This window comes from Gopherus flavomarginatus, chromosome 2, assembly GCF_025201925.1.
Source record: "Gopherus flavomarginatus isolate rGopFla2 chromosome 2, rGopFla2.mat.asm, whole genome shotgun sequence".
In the NCBI taxonomy this organism is placed as follows: domain Eukaryota; kingdom Metazoa; phylum Chordata; order Testudines; family Testudinidae; genus Gopherus; species Gopherus flavomarginatus.
The window spans coordinates 228,897,545-228,916,523 of NC_066618.1; the positions used below are offsets into that span (position 1 = coordinate 228,897,545).

Here is an 18,979-nt window from a genome sequence, read left to right on the forward strand (position 1 = left end):
TTTGGAAAAAAAAAGACAGATAAGTAAATGTCTTGGCCTGGATGAAACTGTGAGACCACCTTGGGCAGGAAAGCTGGGTGCAGTCATAGCTGGACCTTGTAGAAGACTGTATAGAGGGGTTCCGAGGTAAGTGCCCTAATCTCAGAGACCCGGTCGGTGGATGTTATCGCAACTAGAAATGCAAACTTCCAGGACAGGAGAAGGAGAGAGCAGGAAGCCAAAGGCTTGAAGGGGGTGCTCATGCGAGCCATGACAGTACAAGATTCAGGTTCCATGACAGAACAGGATCCCTGATGTGCGGGAAGATGTGCTTGAGGCCCTTTAGGAGCCTGGAAGTCATGTCCTGGGCAAAACCCAACCTACCGTCAAGCAGTGGATGGAAGGCCAAGATAGGAGCCAAGTGGACCCTGAAAGATGAAAGAGACAGGCCTTGAAGCTTGAGATGCAGAAGGTAGTCCAGGATCAACTGCAGCGAAGTCTGCTTGGGCCGAATAACTTTATCTGAGGTCCAACAAGTGAACCACTTCCATTTGGCCAGGTAGCTTGCTTTGGTGGAGGGCATTCTGCTGCCCAACAGGACCTGCTGGACAGCGGCTGACCATTCTTGCTCCTCAACATTTAACCATGCAGCAGCCAAACCATCAGGTGCAGCGCCGCCATTTTCAGATGCAGAGGACTGCAACATGCCTAACCACTGCTGGCATGGCCAACCTAGCGCTATGAGAATCACCTTTGCCCTGTCCTGCTTGACTTTTTATGCAGACTCTGTAATCAGCGGTACTGAAGGGAAGGTGTACAACAAAATCCCCAACCACAGGAGTAGAAAAGCATCCAACAAGGAGTCTGTCGATCCCCTGAATCGAGCAGAAAACATGTAATTTCCTGTTCTGCCTGGATGCGAACAGATGCACCTGGGGATTCCCCACCTCTGGAAATGAAGCTGATCACTTCCAGGTGGAGGGACCACTCATGGCGAGATGAGAAGGTTCTGCTGAAGTTATCTGCCAAAGTATTCCAGGCCCTGGAGGTGGGGAGGGCTACGAGATGGGTGCCGTGTTGTATGTATACAGTAGTCCCAGAGCTTGAGGGTTTCCTGGCAAAGGACAGATGATATGGCTCTGCCCTGCTTGTTGATACAGAACATAGCCACTGTATTGTCCGGCAGGACCTGGACCACCCTGTTTTTTAAGGAAGGCTTGTCAGGCCAGGCGAACTGCTCTGAGCTCCCTGACGATGTGTAGGGAGCAATCATAACTCCACCAACAACCTTCCCTGCTGAGATTGCCCAGGTGGGCTCCTCACTCTAGGTCCAAGGCATCGGAGACACGGGGGTGGAGGACAAGGATGGATCCACCAAGGGAACTCCCTCCTATATCAATGCAGGACTCTGCCACCAGGTGAGTGACGACAGTACATGATCCGGGACCCTGACCACACAGTCCATATTGTGTTTGTTGGGAGATGTAGACTGATGCCAGCCATGCCTGCAGGGTCCTGTGGTGGAGTTGTGCATGCTGGACCACATAAGTGCAGACGGCCATGTGGCCCAACAAGTGCAGGCACATGTGAGTGGTGGGAAGAGGGTGGGTTTGCATGCACAAGATGAGGTCTGCCATGGGTTGGAACTGAGCCTTCAGGAGGAAGACTCTGGCCTGAGCAGAGTTGAGGACTGCTCCAATGAACTCTATGAATTGTACCGGGATTAAGGTCAACGTTTTCTCATTTATTAACAACCCCAGGTTGCAACAGGTGGAACAAACCAGATCAAGATGCTGCTGCACCTGATCCTGAGATCAATCCTTTAATGGCCAGTCTTTGAGGAACGGGTAAATGTGAACAACACTGGTGCTATGCACTTTGTTAATGCTCTTGGGGCTGACGAGAGACTGAATGGTAATGCCCTGAACTGGAAATGGTGCTGGCCCAGTGTAAAATAAGGAAGCACTTGTGCCCTGATAAAATGCAAATATATGTGTCCTTCAAGTCGAGGGTGGCGTAACAGTCTCCTGGAACCAGGGAGGGGACGATGGAGGCCAGGGAGACCATGCAAAACTTCAACTTTTTGAGAGACTTCTTGAGACGATGCAGGTCCAAAATGGGTCTTGCACACTGTCCTTTGTTCCAGATTCTTTCAAGTATCCTGGGGGGTGCAGAGGCTCTCTCTTTAGCCAGTTGAAGATCAAATGGAGGGGTCTCCCATGGGCTTAAATAGACTTTTTTTTTGTGGGTGGAGACCCCCTCCCCTCTCCTATCCAAAGTCCAGCTCCAAAAGGGAGTTTTGGAGCCACCTGGGCAAGTCACATGTCCATGCTTGACTGAGTTTCTCACCAGCCGAGCCACATTCCTGGGAAAGCCCAGATGTGTACTGGTGTCTCCAAGTTCATTGTTGGCTTAAGTGTTTTGGGATTGGGCACTTACTGAGAATAGTTTTCTCAGGGAGCTGACCAACTGCTTCACTACAGCCTACTTTGAATCAAACAAGTATGCAGCCAATATTCATAACTTTAAATACAAAAATGATACATGTATACAAATAGGATTAATAGATTCAATAGCTCATAATCTTTACAGAGATATGTTACATGGCATATGTAGTATAAAACACATTCTAGTTATGTTATATACATACATTCATATGCATATTTCCATAAAGCTGTATGGGAGGTACCGTCACACTCACCAGTATCGGTGGCACAGGGGACCAGTGCCTCGATCCCAGTGTCCCATGTCTTGTAGGGGGAGAGTGGGGCATCAGGGACCTGGGTCTTCTGACCGGAGATGCGATGCCGGAGTCCTAGGCCACGGAGATAGGGATGTACGTCTGCGGTCTGGGGACTGAGGGTGCTCTACTGCCCTATGGGGAAGTCCCATGATCAGCTTGCACCTAGGTGTTGGGGCCTTGGCAGTGTCTGGCGCCTGGCGCAGTGTCTGTAGTGTCAGTTGGCCTGCTTGTTCTTGGCCACTGGGGAAGCCCCGAGTCGGGCAAATGATGTATGTCAGGTCATGTGCCCAAGGCCCCCATCACTTCTGGTGCCAGATGGGCATCTTCTTCTTTTGCCACTTCTTCGGCATGGGTGAGGGAGAAAGGTGCTGGCAGTGTGCTCTGCACCGATTCCGAGGTGCTCAGGGTGGGATCCAAGTGGGAGTGAAGTGCAGCCTCCATGAGGAGGGCCCTCAAGCGGATATCCTGCTCCTTCTGGGTTCTAGGGTGAAAATTCTTATAGATTCTGCACTTGTCCTTTATATGGGACTTCTCCAAGCACTTCAAAAACTGTTGTGGGAACACCTAGGCATCAGCCTGTTGCATGACGAGCATGGTTTAAAGCCAGGAGAGCAGGGCATGCCCTGCTCCGGGGCTAAGTCCAGCTCGGGCTCTAACTACCAAACTAACCTATCACTTAACTTAATGGCTAAACAAGTACCTACTACATACTACATACAAAGACGACAGACAATGGGCTGTGAAGAACTGCTAATGCTCTTGCAATGCAAGACAAGGTACTCCAACCAACCATCATAGGCAGAAAGAAGGAAATGAGAGGGCACAGGGTCGGCAGCGCTCAATATACCAACGCATGAGGGCAGTACTCAAGGGGTGCTACAGTCAACCCTACAGATACTGCTAAGGCAAAAATTTCTGACAACTGTGCGTATGGGCGCACACATACCTAGAATGGAATTGACATGAGCAAGCACTCCAAGAAGAATTCATGTTCCCTGCAGACGTTTTTCTTCCTCTGCAGAAAAGACTCTGCTGGAGAGGACTGCAACTATGCCTTTCGCCTACCACAGGCTGCTGTGGCACCTGAACAGAGGGTAGCTGGCTCATCGGCTGGAGCAGCCCGCCATGGATAGGCAGCAAAGCTGCATTCCTCACTGCAGGGCCAGATGAGGAGGACGGGATATGAGGGGAGAGACAGACAGCGTGGGGAACACAGGGCTGCTAGGGTCACATGGACTGGAGTTCAAAAGGGCTAGTAGGGGGGACAGATTGCAGTAATGCTGAATGGGAGTCGGGGTGCAGGGCCATATAGAGACAAGGGGTGGCTGAATGGAGGTGCAGGGACACATGGGACAGGGATGGGGAATGCAGAGATACAGAGGGATAGGGGGACGAGGGTGCCTGAGTGCGGCTGCAGGGACACATGAGAACAGGGTAAGAAGGGGTGGCTAAGTGGGGATCCAGGGAGACAGGGAAAGTGGCAGATGGGCCTGACTGAATGGCAGAAGCTGGGGTCAGCCAGGGTCTGCATGGGGGAGGCTCCCCAATAGCTAACAGCCCCCGCCCCCCCCCCCAAAAAACAACCCTGTTCCATACTTCCCCCACATACCCAACATCCCTCCAGGTTCAATCCCAGACTACTCCTCAGCAATTACTTCCCTGTCCCTCAGCTTCTCCATTACCCCTGACTCCCTCAAACCTTTGCACTGCTTCTGAGGGGTGTGGTAAATAAGATTCTGTACTGTAGTTTAAATTATTACTCAACATTCTATATTAATATGCCTAGTAAAGAATCTATTTGTTAAAAAATATCCTGAATCTTTTTTGTCTGTATTGTTACAGACACGCTTGCTGACATTTATTTTGAAATACATTACCAAAATAATTGAAATTGGTAAGATTATACTCTGTTATTTTGACAAATAAGATATGCAGAACACTATGTGCAGAATTTTTAATTTTTTTGGCACAGAATTGCCCCGAGTATAATCTATAATTGCTTTGCACTCAATTTTAAAATTGCCAAAAAGAAGCTTATTTACTTCTTTAAAAAGTCTTAATGGAATTAAAATGTTCTACATATTAGAAAGACTGTTCCAGGCAGATTTCAGGCCTCCTTGTATTAGCATGTGAAAGCAAAGAATTTTGGCAAGTTTTCCTAGTGGACAGTCCTAAACCTGGGAATATAACTGATGACAAATGTCTGGCCTCTGTCTCCACCTCTGGAAGTAGATGAAAATCCAGTATGAAGATTGCTGAAAGTGGACAGGATAGAAAAGCAGATTTATATTTTTGATTAATAAAATCTGAGGAGTTCTGGTCCATCCCTAATGATATATAACACTGATTCCTAATAATTAAGTCCCAAATCTCTCAAAAATTTAAATGTGAAGTGCAGCCATCAGCTCTGGTAACACAATAATGAACTAAGATGATGTGTGCCAGTCATTAAAAAAAAAAAGTTTCCTTCAGAAAAAGGGCTTCTCAGGGATATTACTGCAGGCTTCCACAGTTCTATCTGGGTACGTCTACACTACAGGATTATTCCGATTTTACATAAACCGGTTTTGTAAAACAGATTGTATAAAGTAGAGTGCACGCGGCCACACAAAGCACAATAATTTGGCGGTGTGCTTCCATGTACCAAGGCTAGCATCAATTTCTGGAGCGTTGCATTGTGGGTAGCTATCCCATAGCTATCCCATAGTTCCCGCAGTTTCCCCCGCCCATTGGAATTCTGGGTTGAGATCCCAATGCATGATGGTGTAAAAACAGTGTCGCGGGTGATCCTGGGTAAATGTCGTCACTCATTCCTTCCTCCATGAAAGCAACAGCAATCATTTCGCGCCCTTTTTCCCTGGGTTGCCCTGGCAGATGCCATAGCATGGCAACCATGGAGATTGTTTTGCCTTTTGTCACTGTCATCGTATGTGTACTGGATGCCGCTGACAGAGGCGGTACTGCAGCGCTACACAGCAGCATTCATTTGCCTTTGCAAGGTAGCAGAGATGGTTACCAGTCGTTCTGTACCGTCTGCTGTGCCAGTATAAACTGGCAATGAGATGATGGTTATCAGTCGTTCTGTACCATCTGCGGCTGTCATGGGTGCTCCTGGCTGACCTTCGCTGAGGTCGGCCGGGGGCGCAAAGACAAAAATAGGAATGACCCCCCGGGTCATTCCCTCCTTTATGTTGTATCTAAAAATAGACAGTCAGTCCTGCCTAGAATATGGGGCAAGTGTACTAGAGAGCCAGTGTACCAGAGAGCACAGCCACTCCGTGTCAGATCCTGCAGAAATGAGCTGCATGCCAGTCTAGGGGGTGCCCCTGCAACAACCCCACCCGTTGCTTCCCTCCTCCCCCAACCCTCCTGAGCTACTGTTGCAGGGTCCCCCCATTTGTGTGATGAAGAATGCAGGAATAAGAAACACTGACTTTTTAGTGAGATAAAATGAGGGGGAGGCAGCCTCCAGCCGCTATGATAGTCCAGGCAGGACATTAAACAGTAGGGAGGGGAGAGGAGCCCAGCATCCCGCTGCTATGATAGTCCAGGCAGTACAAAATCTTTTCTTTAGACATGAAACGGGGGTGGGGCTGATGGAGCTCAGCACCCACTTGCTATGATGAGGATGGTTACCAGCCATTCTGTATCATCTGCCGGTAGTAACCGGGAGTCATTCCTATTTTTACGCAGGCGCTCCCGGCTGACCTCACCTGAGGCCAGCCAAGAGCACTCACGGGATGATGACAAGGACGGCTACCAGTCCTTCTGCACCGCACCATCTGCCACCGGGGAAGGGAGGGGAGAGGATGTTGTTGTTCAGTGCCGCGACACAGCGTCTACCAGCAGCATGCAGTAGACATACGGTGACATTCAAAAAGTCAAGAAACGATTTTTTTCCCTTTTCTTTCCATGGGGAGGAAGGGCGGCAAATTGACGAGAAATACCCTGAAACACCCCGGACAATGTGTTTGACCCTAGAGGCATTGGGAATTCAGCCAAGAATGCAAATACTTTTCGGAGACTGCGGGGACTGTGGGATAGCTTGAGTCCTCAGCCCCCCCTCCCTTCCTCCATAAGCATCCATTTGATTCTTTGGTTTTCCTTTACGTTTGTCACACAGCACTGTGTTGTGGACTCTGTATCATAGCATGGAGATTTTTTTCAAATGCTCTGGCATTTCGTCTTCTGTAACGGAGCTCTGATAGAACAGATTTGTCTCCCCATACAGCGATCAGATCCAGTATCTCCCTTACGATCCATCCTGGAGCTCTTTTTGGATTTGAGACTGCATGACCACCTGTGCTGATCAGAGCTCCACGCTGGGCAAACAGGAAATGAAATTCAAAATTTCACGGGGCTTTTCCTATTTACCTGGCCAGTGCATCCGAGTTCGGATTGCTGTCCAGAGCAGTCACAGTGGTGCATTATGGGATACCGCCCGGAGGCCAATACCATCGATTTGCGGCCATACTAACTCTAATCCAATATGGTAATATCGATTTCAGCGCTACTCCTCTCATCGGGGAGGAGTACAGAAACCGGTTTTAAGAGCCCTTTATATCAATATAAAGGGCCTCGTTGTGTGGACGGGTGCAGAGTTAAATCAGTTTAACGCTACTAAAATCGGTTTAAACGCGTAGTGTGGACCAGGCCAGAGACTTCAATTCTATCACCTGTAATGTCATAAATTCTGACGTCCACTCTTCAGAAACATGTCTATTCCTGCTAGCACTGGCAGAAGCATGCATCGTAATTAAAAAGCTATTTTCAAATATTGTTACATTTTATTGATGATGAGTGCTTCTGATATTGATATTTCAAACTGTTGTGTTTTGTAAAATGACTGGGTTTTATTTTAAGTATGTATTATCCGCAACTTCTCTTTGGTTAAGTCATGGGGCTTATGGTTCATTCTCCTCCTCTTCCTCCCCCTCCATATTCTTAAGTATCTTCATAATTTAGTAGTTTGGCTTTCATGGCACCGTTCTTGTTCTCCTACTTATCTGACTACCACTAAGCATCGCCCCTAGCAGTCCCTCATATTTCCTTTGCCCTCTTCCTGATGGGGTCCAACAAGCCTCTGTTGTAAGTGGATACCTGTTCTTTGTGTATCTTATTCCTATATACAGTGTGCAGACACAGATTTAACGATTATCTCTGTGCTGACCACTTGCAAATGTGCTTTACTCCTGGCCTCCCTCTTTCTGTGCAGCCCTACATATCATCGTGTCTGAAACATATCAATGGAAGGTACGTCATCAGCTCTAGCTTTAATATCAATAAAGAATTTGGGTTTAGTCATCTTTCTTCCTAAACACTCTTCCCTTCCTCAATTCTCTATTACTGCTGGCAATTCTACCTTCCATTGCCAACGTTCACAATCTGGAGTCATTCTTCTCACACCTCTAGACCTTTCAAAATCTTCCTGTATCAAGGTAAAATAATTACTGAAACTTGTCTCCTATTACATACCCTGCCATGCTAGTCATGATGCTCAGTTTCTGTGCATCTCTCCAAGCACTTCTTCCACTTCCATCTCTGTGCCTAGCATATTTTTAATGCAAATTCCTTCTCATTCTCAAACTGCGCTAGTGTTATTTTCTTTGCAACCAAAGTAATAGCTGCCTATGAGCAGAAGAAACTGATTAGCTGCATTTCTCAGCTACTAATGCTGGAATCACCAAGAGAGCTCTTTTAGATTTATAACCTATATTTAAGCAACTGATAAAAGAAACCACTGAATTCATTTCCCCCTTTCCTCCTCCTTTCTTTACAGACCTATGTGACATCATTCATTATCAACTATAATGGTATTTCAAATAAATCTGAGAATCCAAGTGTAACACGTCTAAAACTAATGCAGCTTGAGAGAAAAAAAGAAAAACCTAGATTTGATTACCTTTATTTAAATCATCAAAATTCCCATCCCTTTATATAAAACTGACAATATGCACTTTTAAAAATCATTGCAACTTTTGTACAAGAGATTCAAAGTTTCAGACTTTACAGAATACGAACTTGTAAATTTGCTCACTCTTTCATTTTTGTTCTCATAGACTCTAGGGTCAGAAGGGACCAATATGATCATCTAGTCTGACCCCCTGCACAAAGCAGGCCACAGAATCCTACCCATTCACTTCTATAACAAACTCCTAACCTATGTCCGAGTTATTGAAGTCTTCAAATTGTGGTTTGAAGACCTCAAGCTGCAGAGAATCCACCAGCAAGTGACCCATGCCCCACGCTGCAGAGGAAGGTGAAAAACCTCCAGGGCCTCTGCCAATCTGCCCCGGAGGAAAATTCCTTCCCGACCCCAAATATGGCGATCAGCTAAACCCTGAGCATGTGGGCAAGACTCACCAGCCAGCACTCAGAAAAGAATTCTCTGCAGTAACTCAGATCCCATCCCATCCGACATCCCATCACCGACCACTGGGCATACTTATCTGCTGATAATCATAGATCAATTGCCAAAATTAGGCTATCCCATCATACCATCTCTTACATAAACTTATCAAGCTTAGTCTTAAAGCCAGGTATGTCTTTTGCCCCCACTACTCCCCTTGGAAGGCTGTTCCAGAACTTCACTCCTCTAATGGTTAGAAACCTTCGTCTAATTTCAAGTCTAAACTTCCTAGTGTCCAGTTTATACCCATTTGTTCTTGTATCTACACTGGTACTAAGCTTAAATAATTTCTCTCCCTCCCTAATATGTATCCCTCTGATATATTTATAAAGAGCAAGCATATCCCCCCTCAGCCTTCTTTTGGCTAGACTAAACAAGCCAAGCTCTTTGAGTCTCCTTTCATATGACAGGTTTTCCATTCCTCGGATCATCCTAGTAGCCTGTCTCTGAACCTGTTCCAGTTTGAATTCATCCTTCTTAAACATGGGAGACCAGAACTGCACACAGTATTCCAGGTGGGGTCTCACCAGTGCCTTATATAACGGTACTAACACCTCCTTATCTTTGCTGGAAATACCTCGCCTGATGCATCCTAAAACCGCATTAGCTTTTTTAACGCCATATCACATTGGCGGCTCATAGTCATCCTGTGATCAACCAATACCCCAAGGTCCTTCTCCTCCTCTGTTGCTTCCAACTGATGCGTCCCCAATGTATATCTAAAATTCCTATTATTAATCCCTAAGTGCATGACCTTGCACTTTTCACTATTAAATTTCATCCTATTACTATTACTCCAGTTTACATGGTCATCCAGATCTTCCTGTATGATAAACTGGTCCTTCTCCGTGTTAGCAATACTCCCCAGCTTTGTGTCATTCGCAAACTTTATTAGCACATTCCCGCTTTTTGTGCCAAGGTCAGTAATAAAAAGGTTAAATAAGATTGGTCCCAAAACCGATGCTTGAGGAACTCCACTAGTAACCTCCTTCCAGCCTGACAGTTCACCCTTCAGTACGACCCGTTGTAGTCTCCCCTTTAACCAGTTCCTTATCCACCTTTCAATTTTCATATTGATCCCCATCTTTTCCAATTTGACTAATAATTCCGCATGTGTAACCGTGTCAAATGCCTTACCGAAATCAAGGTAAATTAGGTCTACCGCATTTTCTGGTACTTTACTCATGCTAAAAGAACTTCCCGCTAAAAGGCTTAAAAACAAAAAAAAAAGTATACAACTGTTTACCCACTGAGTACATTTCTGTGTCTGAAAGATGAAGCAAGCCATCATTATTTATTGCAGTTTTACCATTGATTTTAATGGGAGTGGAACTGGGCCTAAAGTTGAACATACTTAAGACATGTGAAAGCACATAACTCCTTTAATCTAAAAAAGTAATATATCTTTAAAAGTTGTACGTCATTCTTTGAAAATATGGTGCTCAGATCATCAACATTTAAGTATGCACTATTTGCAGAGCTAGATTATTAAAAAAACACAGCACTTTAGGCTGCACACAAACAAAACAATGAATGTATAATATCATAGCAAATATTGCATACACTGCTTTGTGTACATGCAGAAGTTTGGATAAGTGTTACTTTCCCGTTTTCCTCCCCTTGCACACCTATGCAATTCAGAATGAATGGATTAATGAGCTAGGAACCTGATTTGAAATATCTAGACTTCCCTGAACAAGTTTAAATCATGCAATCAACTCAACTCTTCATTTGTGAAGGGAGTTTATTTATTAAAGTGCAGTATACAGCGTGGGCATATTTGGGATGAGACCTTACAAATAAGGACCTTTCTATTTTACATGAACACAAAAGATTCCATTACATGATTCATAACAGGCGGGAGAACTGCTCTATTTGCAAAACTTTCCCCATCCTGGACACTTCTGCAGCATACTCTATACTATGTGTTGCTTGTTTATTCATGGACTAAGAAAACACAGAAAGGGAAAGATTTACCATACTGCCTGTTAATGTGCTTCAATGGATGTTCTACAGAGACTACCAATAGACATTTGAAGTTAGTCTTGGTACGAAGATTAAATAATCTTTCACTTTTCTAAGATGGCCAACAAGGATGCAAATTCGAGTTAAATTTTGGAGGGTAATTTTTCTTGTGTGGAGAAAAAACTCTATCCAATAAGAACTGGAATGGGACAGAATCATTGTACATATGGGCTTCTGTCCAGACATTAGTTGCTTCTATTTGTCATTACCCCATAGTCCAGAAATGAACTAGTGAACTTCTAATGAAATTCTCCATATCCTATTAATCTCCTGAGTCATCCAGTCACACAGACGAATCCAGTAAAAGAGCTCGCATCTGTGTTTCTGACTACATTAAGGGTGTGTCTACACAAGAAGTTAGTGAACAGCAAATTAAGGTAGAATTTACTATACACTCGCTAGTCTATATTAAGTTCCTATGTGGGCACACTGTGCACTAAAAGTGCCTTAGGCGGTTTAGCTTAGTACACTTTAAAGAGTATTCAGCTAAAGCACACAAAGGCACTTTTAGTGCACAGTAAGAATGTCCACGTGGGGAGTTAGTGTGAAATAGCTAGTGCACTGTAAATTTTTATCTTATCTTGCTGCTCACTAATTTATTCATGTAGACAAGCCCTAACACTTCTGGGAAATCTCCCATCATAGCAATTTTATTGGTGATATGAGCAGGTGTACACATCCCCCACAACTGCCATGGAAAGCTTCCTATTTGTCACTGGTTAATAGCTTTTTCCAGGAAACTTGTCTAATATAGATAGCTAACACTAAAGTTTGCCAAATAATTTCTATTATAAAAGATCCTGTTTTTAATTAATTATATCCTCGCCCAACTAACTGTCTGGCCTGAATTCTTCTATGCTGAATGTCTGCCTCAGGTTGAATATTTTTTGGAAAGTTGCAGTTCTCCTAGTTTGGCCATGCCCAAGCGAAATTAGGGATGACACTCTTCCGCTTATAGTAATTCCTACAACTATTTCACTGAGAAGCTCTACCACCTCCTGGCCTTGGGAGCAAGAATATGATATTTGGCAGGGTGTCACACTAATATCAAGGATGTTTCTTTTGCCACCCTCATGAAAATGCACCCAAATTTGGCAACGTTATAAGCCTCTGAAAAACTGCTGGTCACTTAATACTCAGTAGAGCAGTGGCTCTCAACCTTTCCAGACTAATGTACCCCTTTCGGGAGTCTGATTTGTCTTGCGTACTCCAAAGTTATACCTCACTTAAAAACTACTTGCTTACAAAATCAGACATAAAAATACAGAAGTGTCACAGCACACTCTTACTGAAAAAAAAATTGCTTACTTTCTCATTTTACCATATAACTATAAAATCAATGAATTGGAATATAAATATTTCACTTATATTTTAGTGTATAGAATATAGAGTAGAACAGTCAAGTCATTGTATGAAATTTTAATTTGTACGACTTTGCTAGTGCTTTTTATGCAGCTTGTTGTAAAACTAGGCAAATATCTAGATAAACTGATGTATCCCCTGGAAGACTTCTGTGTACCCTCAGAGTTACGCTTACCCCTGTGTGAGAACCACTGTAGTAGAGGATTGTTACCCCTTCAGTAAACATCACCTATTCTGAGCACTGAATGAGGCAAGGGAGCTATGGAAAAAATAGTATGTGATCATGTAATTAAAGACTACCACAGCATATAAACAGGCTGAATTAAAGCTGCGTTGAATTAAGGAGTACTTGTCTTTCTAAACTTAACCTTTATTGTAAATTTTTATATGTAGTACTGACAATAATTAGAGATTTCACTATACAAATGACAGTGTCAAAATCAAACTGATGTGGGTAAGACTAGTATTTAAATCAAATTTCACCTTTTTAAAATTTTGTACTGCAAATAAATCATATGCAAATGTATAATATTTTTGAATTCTACATTTAGAGAAGCAGTAATTTTAGAACTCTCACACTCACTGACATTTAAAAAGAAAAGGAAGATCTAATCTAAATTTGTATCCAAATCTTGGGCCACATTGCTTTTCTGCTGAGCTCTATTTCATTGGTATTTCATATTCTCAACTTATTCTCTAAGCCCATTTGTCTGTTTTGTCTACCTATCACACTATCAAATCTAGACTGAAAACTCAAAGACTACTTCTCTTACTCATCTGTACTATATCCAGCACAATGAGATTTTTTTATTGGGGTTACTGAGTGCTAACAATATAAATAACAAAATACTGCCCTCTGTTATATTTATGTGACTATGAAAGTAAATGAAGTTTGCACAGCACTTAAACAAAAACAACATTTGATCTCTTTTTTCTGTAAACCTAATGAATTTCTGGTTGCCACACTCGCACTTCCTTTCAGAGGCATAAGATGATACATTTCAGGTAAGTTATCATGGAACAGCTAGCAAGTGGCAGGTTTATCTGCTGCCAGCAAATGAGTGGTTGGTTGCCAAAAAGGGAATATGGTTTCTTAAAGCAGCTTTCAGGTACCATATAACAATATACATGTTTCTAAAATTTCCATTGCACCGTGGACCAGCACCATAACTAGATCTTTGCAGATTGTGTGAACTTATGTGGATGATGTACAATTTGCATAGAACCAACCCTGAGTTACTCCAATTTTTTTTAAATAGTTGTCTTTTTTTGGACAAGATAGCAAGAAGATAATATTGTACACTCCAAACGCAAGGATAAAAAGTTGAGATGTTAAAATAATGAATCTATCAAACTCTGCTTGTGCTTAGGATCTGTGTGACAGTTTTCAGTAGTTTATGAAGTTGAAATTCAAAAGCCCTATTTTTCTGAAAACATTTTAAAATGTTTCAAACCTTAAAATTAATTAATTACAGACACGGACTTTTTTTTAAAAAGCTTGTATTAAACATGGTTTTAAATCCACTACTCATTTTGAAGTTCTTTCCAAAATGTTAAGGAACAGTAATTTAACTTATCTCTACAAAATATCTTGAGTTAGAGTCCACTGATGCAAAAAAATGTTATCTATGAGTCTTAACAGTTTGAAACTCTAAGTCAAAATAGTTAAACTGCATCATAAATGTCTAGGAACAGAGGTGGTGTATTGTAGACTACCTTGTAAGTGCAGTACACCATAAAAATTGTTGAATTATCTTATTTTTAGATCACTAACAAAGTACAACTTAATTCTTACAGTACCTCTGATTTACTTGCATCTCAAGTAGTTGTATTTTTTCCAAGAGTTCTTTTTCAACAGCTTCCCTCTGCAATTCAAACTCCTTAAGGGTTATTCGTATTGCATCCTCTTTTTCACTACTGAGCTTTTGAACAAGTAGTTTTCTTTCCTGTTCTTGGTTAGTTATTAACAGTTCTTTTTCCTCCTCAAGATTATGGATAACAGCTTCAAATTTGTCCTTCTGTTCACACACAGTCAATTTTTCCTCTTTTTGCTTTTCTAGGGCATTCGCTTCCACTTCTAACTTACTCTGTAGTTCTGTTATTTGTTCTTTGAGACTTTTTTCTACTTCAAAAGCTTTTTGATGTAAAGAGGTTAGTTTGTTCAATTCAATTTTAAGAACATTTGTTTCTTCTTCATGTCTGTCCACTAATTCTGAAATGCACAGATCTTTCTCAATTGTCATTAAAGTTCTTAGCTCTACTAGGCCCACTTGATATTCATCATTATTAACTTGTATCTTATGGTTTAAGTTATCTAACTCCTTTCTTAAATTTTCAGTTTCCTTATCAATAAGGGACTTTAGGATCTCCTGTTGCTGAGTTCTGCTTTCTTCCAACAAAATCTTCATTTCATCAGTTTCTCCTTCCTTCAGTGCAAGTTCAACTTCTAATTTGCACCTCACGTCAAACAGATCAGAAACTTTGAGTTTTAACTTCTCTATCTGTTGCTCCTTCTCTTGGACAACTGCTGCATGAGATTCCTGCATTTGTTCGACTCTCTGCTGGTTTTCTTCTTTTAACTTATCTAAACAATCCTTGTGCTCAGCTATTAGTTTCTCAAATTCCTGTGTATGCCTGATTTGTAGATTGTTTTCCAATTCTTTAAGATGACTTTGTTCCAAACTCTGAAGCTCTGCCCTCAAAAGCTGAATTTTTTCATCATTTTCAATATGAAGTTTTTTCAAATCTTCCAATACCATCTCACGCGACTGCCTCAGTTCTTTAATTTCCCAATTCTGATCTTTCATTTGGCCTTCCATTGTAAGTAATTTCTGATCTCTTTCATTCTGCAGACAAACAACAGCTTCTTTTTCATTCTTCACTATCGCAAATTCATTATCTTTATTTTGCAAAACTTCTTCAAGATCTATTAAGTCTCCTGTTAACTTTTTAATCTTTTGTTTGTTTTCTTCAGCATCTTTTAGTAATGTATCAATTCTAGTTTCATACTCACTTTTCAAAGATTGTAATTCTTTTTGATGTTTATCTTTCAGTGCTTTTTCAAGTGAAAGTTTTACTGTTTGTATATTATTCCTTATTTCTACTGATGTACATTTTAAAGAATTCGAAAAGTCACACTGTTCTTTCTGTACAAATGTTCTGAAGTGACAGAGGTCTTCTTTTATGTTTCTTAAATTAAACTGTGATTCCTGGGCAACAACTCTACACTTCTCCATGCGAGTATTTAGAGAATCCTCCTTTACACAAACATTTGTGTCTTGCATACGTCTATTGTCTATTGCATTGATAACTGAAGAATAGAGGGACTCTACCATCATTTCTGGACTTTGCGGATCACTTACTATATTAGGAGATGATGGATTTTCCTCTATTACAAACTCATTCACTGCCGACATAAAGTCCGACTCTGGACTTTCTGCTAGTGAATCCAAGTCTAAAGACCCTTGCTTAAGAGCTTGCTCTAAGTTTGGATGAGCGATTGTTTCAAAATCAAATGTATGAGCATCAATGCTGTCTGGTGACAATTCATCTAATGGAGCTGGGGGACACACAGGAGGACACAAGGGACCCTGAAGACTGAGTGATGGAGGAGTTCTAGAAGAGGTAGCAATTGTGATTCCTTTAGCACTTTCCATCCTTGGTGTAGTAGCAGATTGTGGCGATGCTTGACTATTGGAGACCTGCAAATATAAAATTTAAACCAAAGCTTTACAAACTGAATGATAAATATATTTTAAGATTTAGATAAAATTGGCAATATTATAACAAATAAAGTAACCCAAGCACTAGAAAGTGTCAATCATTTACACATATAATTTTTCAAAAACGGACATTAAAAAGTTAAGGAAATGTAAACTCAAATGGTTTTGACAATTTCAGCATCTTCCTTGAAATCTTTAGCTAGCAAGCGTGTTGTGTGTGCAATATTAACTATACGTATATCAAAATTGACTATAAAAAGTGTGATTGTATAGTACATGTAGTGTACTTTAAGGACTGTAATGTAATTTTATATATTGTACAAACCTGTGGAAGTGAGAGCAGTTGCCAAAAAATGCTAGGAGCCAGGAAATTAAAGAAAACCATCACATATTTGATATGAAAATTAATTATCTTTGCTATGTGCTTTGTTTTCTAATACTGTCTGAACTCACTTCTTTGAAAAAGTACTATTTAATGAAAAAAGTTGACATGATTTACAGTATAATATGAATAATAGGATGCAAAATTAAGATCTAGATGAAGATAAAAATATGTTTAACGACGAAGGCTTCTCTCTGCACACAACTCTCCTTCTTTTTAATCAACTGTTAAAACTTGTATAAATCAAGTACATTTTTAGTATTTCAACAAAATTAAGATTTCACAACATATTTATAAAAATTTCTTGATGCAGTAAGACTCATCCATAGTAACACAGACATCAAAAGCAAATCGAGTTTTCCTCTTTTTCAGAGATGCAGAAAGATGCAACAGGGGCCTTCAATAGATAGTACAGAGAAGGGCACAGAAGAACGAAATATAGCCTACCTGATGATTTTCTTTCTCAAACTAAACTTCCTCCATTTGGACCTCTCTTCCTATAAATACTGGAAAAAGTTCAGACTGGGCTATGGAGTGCCAGAACTTGGCCATACCCCTTCATTAAAACACTGAGGGCCAGATTAACCAGCTCATTAGATCCATTTTCTGCTGCCAGAATAGTACAAAGCAGACAAAGCTGGCTCACCCAACTTCCTGGAACTTTCCCTTGTGAAGTGAACGGAACCAAGGGGTCTTGGCAAATTTTTATTTACTCCAGAGAATCCAAGGGCACTCTCACTTCAACTCTCAAGCGCCGGACAGTTTCTTGAATGAAAAAGTGAATCTTATCCCAGTGGGGTAGGATAAGCCACCGAGTCTTTCTCTAATAAAGCAAAGGTTCATGGGCTAGGATTATCTAGGTTATGTAATATAAAGTAATTTCTGATACTAATGTAAATAAATTTGTATGTCTCAGTGCAGTTTTAAGCATCTGAATCACAAAATCCCCATCACTATTAGAGCTGAATGAATAACTGATTTTTTTGTTCACTAGCAATTCTGAAAAACTGCATCAGGTTGAACCAAATAAAAAAAAATCCAATAAAAATTCAGTGAATTCAAAAAATCTGTGTTTTATTTCCCCTACTACCTGTGATGTGGGAGACCAGAGTTCAGTTTCTCCCTCTGCCTGATGTGGAGAACGACTATGAACTGTTAATGTGAATGAAAATGAAGTCATTGGGCCAAGTATCAGAGGGTAGCCGTGTTAGTCTGGATCTGTAAAAGCAGCAAAGAGTCCTGTGGTACCTTATAGACTAAACAGGCGTATTGGAGCATCAGCTTTCGTGGGTGAATACTCATTTCATTCATGCATCTGACGAAGTGGGTATTCACCCATGAAAGCTCATGCTCCAATACATCTTTTAGTCTATAAGGTGCCACAGGACTCTTCGCTGCTTTCATTGGGCCAGAGAGTGAGAGTGAAAATGACACTACAGCCTGGTATTCTCCTGGGATGTGGGAGACCAAGTTCAAGTTCTTGGCCCAATGACTAAGTATCCACAATGGAACAGCTTGAGAGAGACTCACATCAGAATATCCCAAAGCCCAGTGGCTAGGGTCAACTGCTGTAACGTGGATGACCCAAGTTCAAATCCTTTCTCCACATAAAGCAGAAGGCGAAATCAAAACTGGGTCTCTCACATGCCTGGTAAGTGTTCTAATCACTGTGCTTAAAGTTATAAGGAAGGTTTTCTCCACCTCCTCCTGCTACTCAAGGCCAAAAGAATATGTTTTTATTTGGCAGATTCATGTCTAATTTGTGAACAGGTTTGAGTCAACCAAAAATTGAATTTTTCAGAGAAGCTATTCATCTGATTCATTTTGCCCAGCTGAAATAATAACAATTAGCTATAACGGTAAGCTTTTTTTGTCTTAGCAAAGCAGGCAAGGACTGAATGAACAGAGACTAAGTTAGCTCCCCTTAGGTCAAGGCTGAGCCACAATCGTAGAGTGTAGGCTTTTTCTTTTGTGGATATCTAGAGTAGTTTATTCTCCAGGACTAGCAACTGTCAAACACTAAATTCACACATGTGATTTACTTGATTATTTAGAGGTTTTCCAGTGCTGTCACTCCAAGGGTTATGTTACTTATCAGTCTACGTATATTCCAAAACAATTTTCTGGAATACACCTTTTATTTCCTAAACACTACCAACAGAAAGAGTGGTACAATTTTCAAGCAGGCAAAGTTTGAACCTCAGAATCACAAATAAAACTTAAAATGTTCATTTAAACAAACGTAAAATCAAGACAAAATAGAGATGATTTTACTCTGTACTGAGTCTGAATTTATATTATGGTTAATATACGGTTTTATTTCTACCTCAACATTCTAGAACAGAGGTTAAAACCCT

The 18,979-nt window shown here is 41.4% G+C and overlaps 1 protein-coding gene across 5 annotated transcripts in view; it reads right to left on the bottom strand.

Moving 5' to 3' along the window:
- Window positions 1-18,979, bottom strand: part of RB1CC1 (RB1 inducible coiled-coil 1) — a 167,521-nt gene that overhangs the window by 54,143 nt on the left and 94,399 nt on the right. For all 5 annotated transcript variants that reach the window (XM_050942870.1, XM_050942869.1, XM_050942872.1 and 2 more), the window contains one exon: window positions 14,319-16,219. In XM_050942870.1, coding sequence (XP_050798827.1) covers window positions 14,319-16,219 — 1,901 coding nt within the window. The remainder of the gene's footprint in view (window positions 1-14,318; window positions 16,220-18,979) is intronic.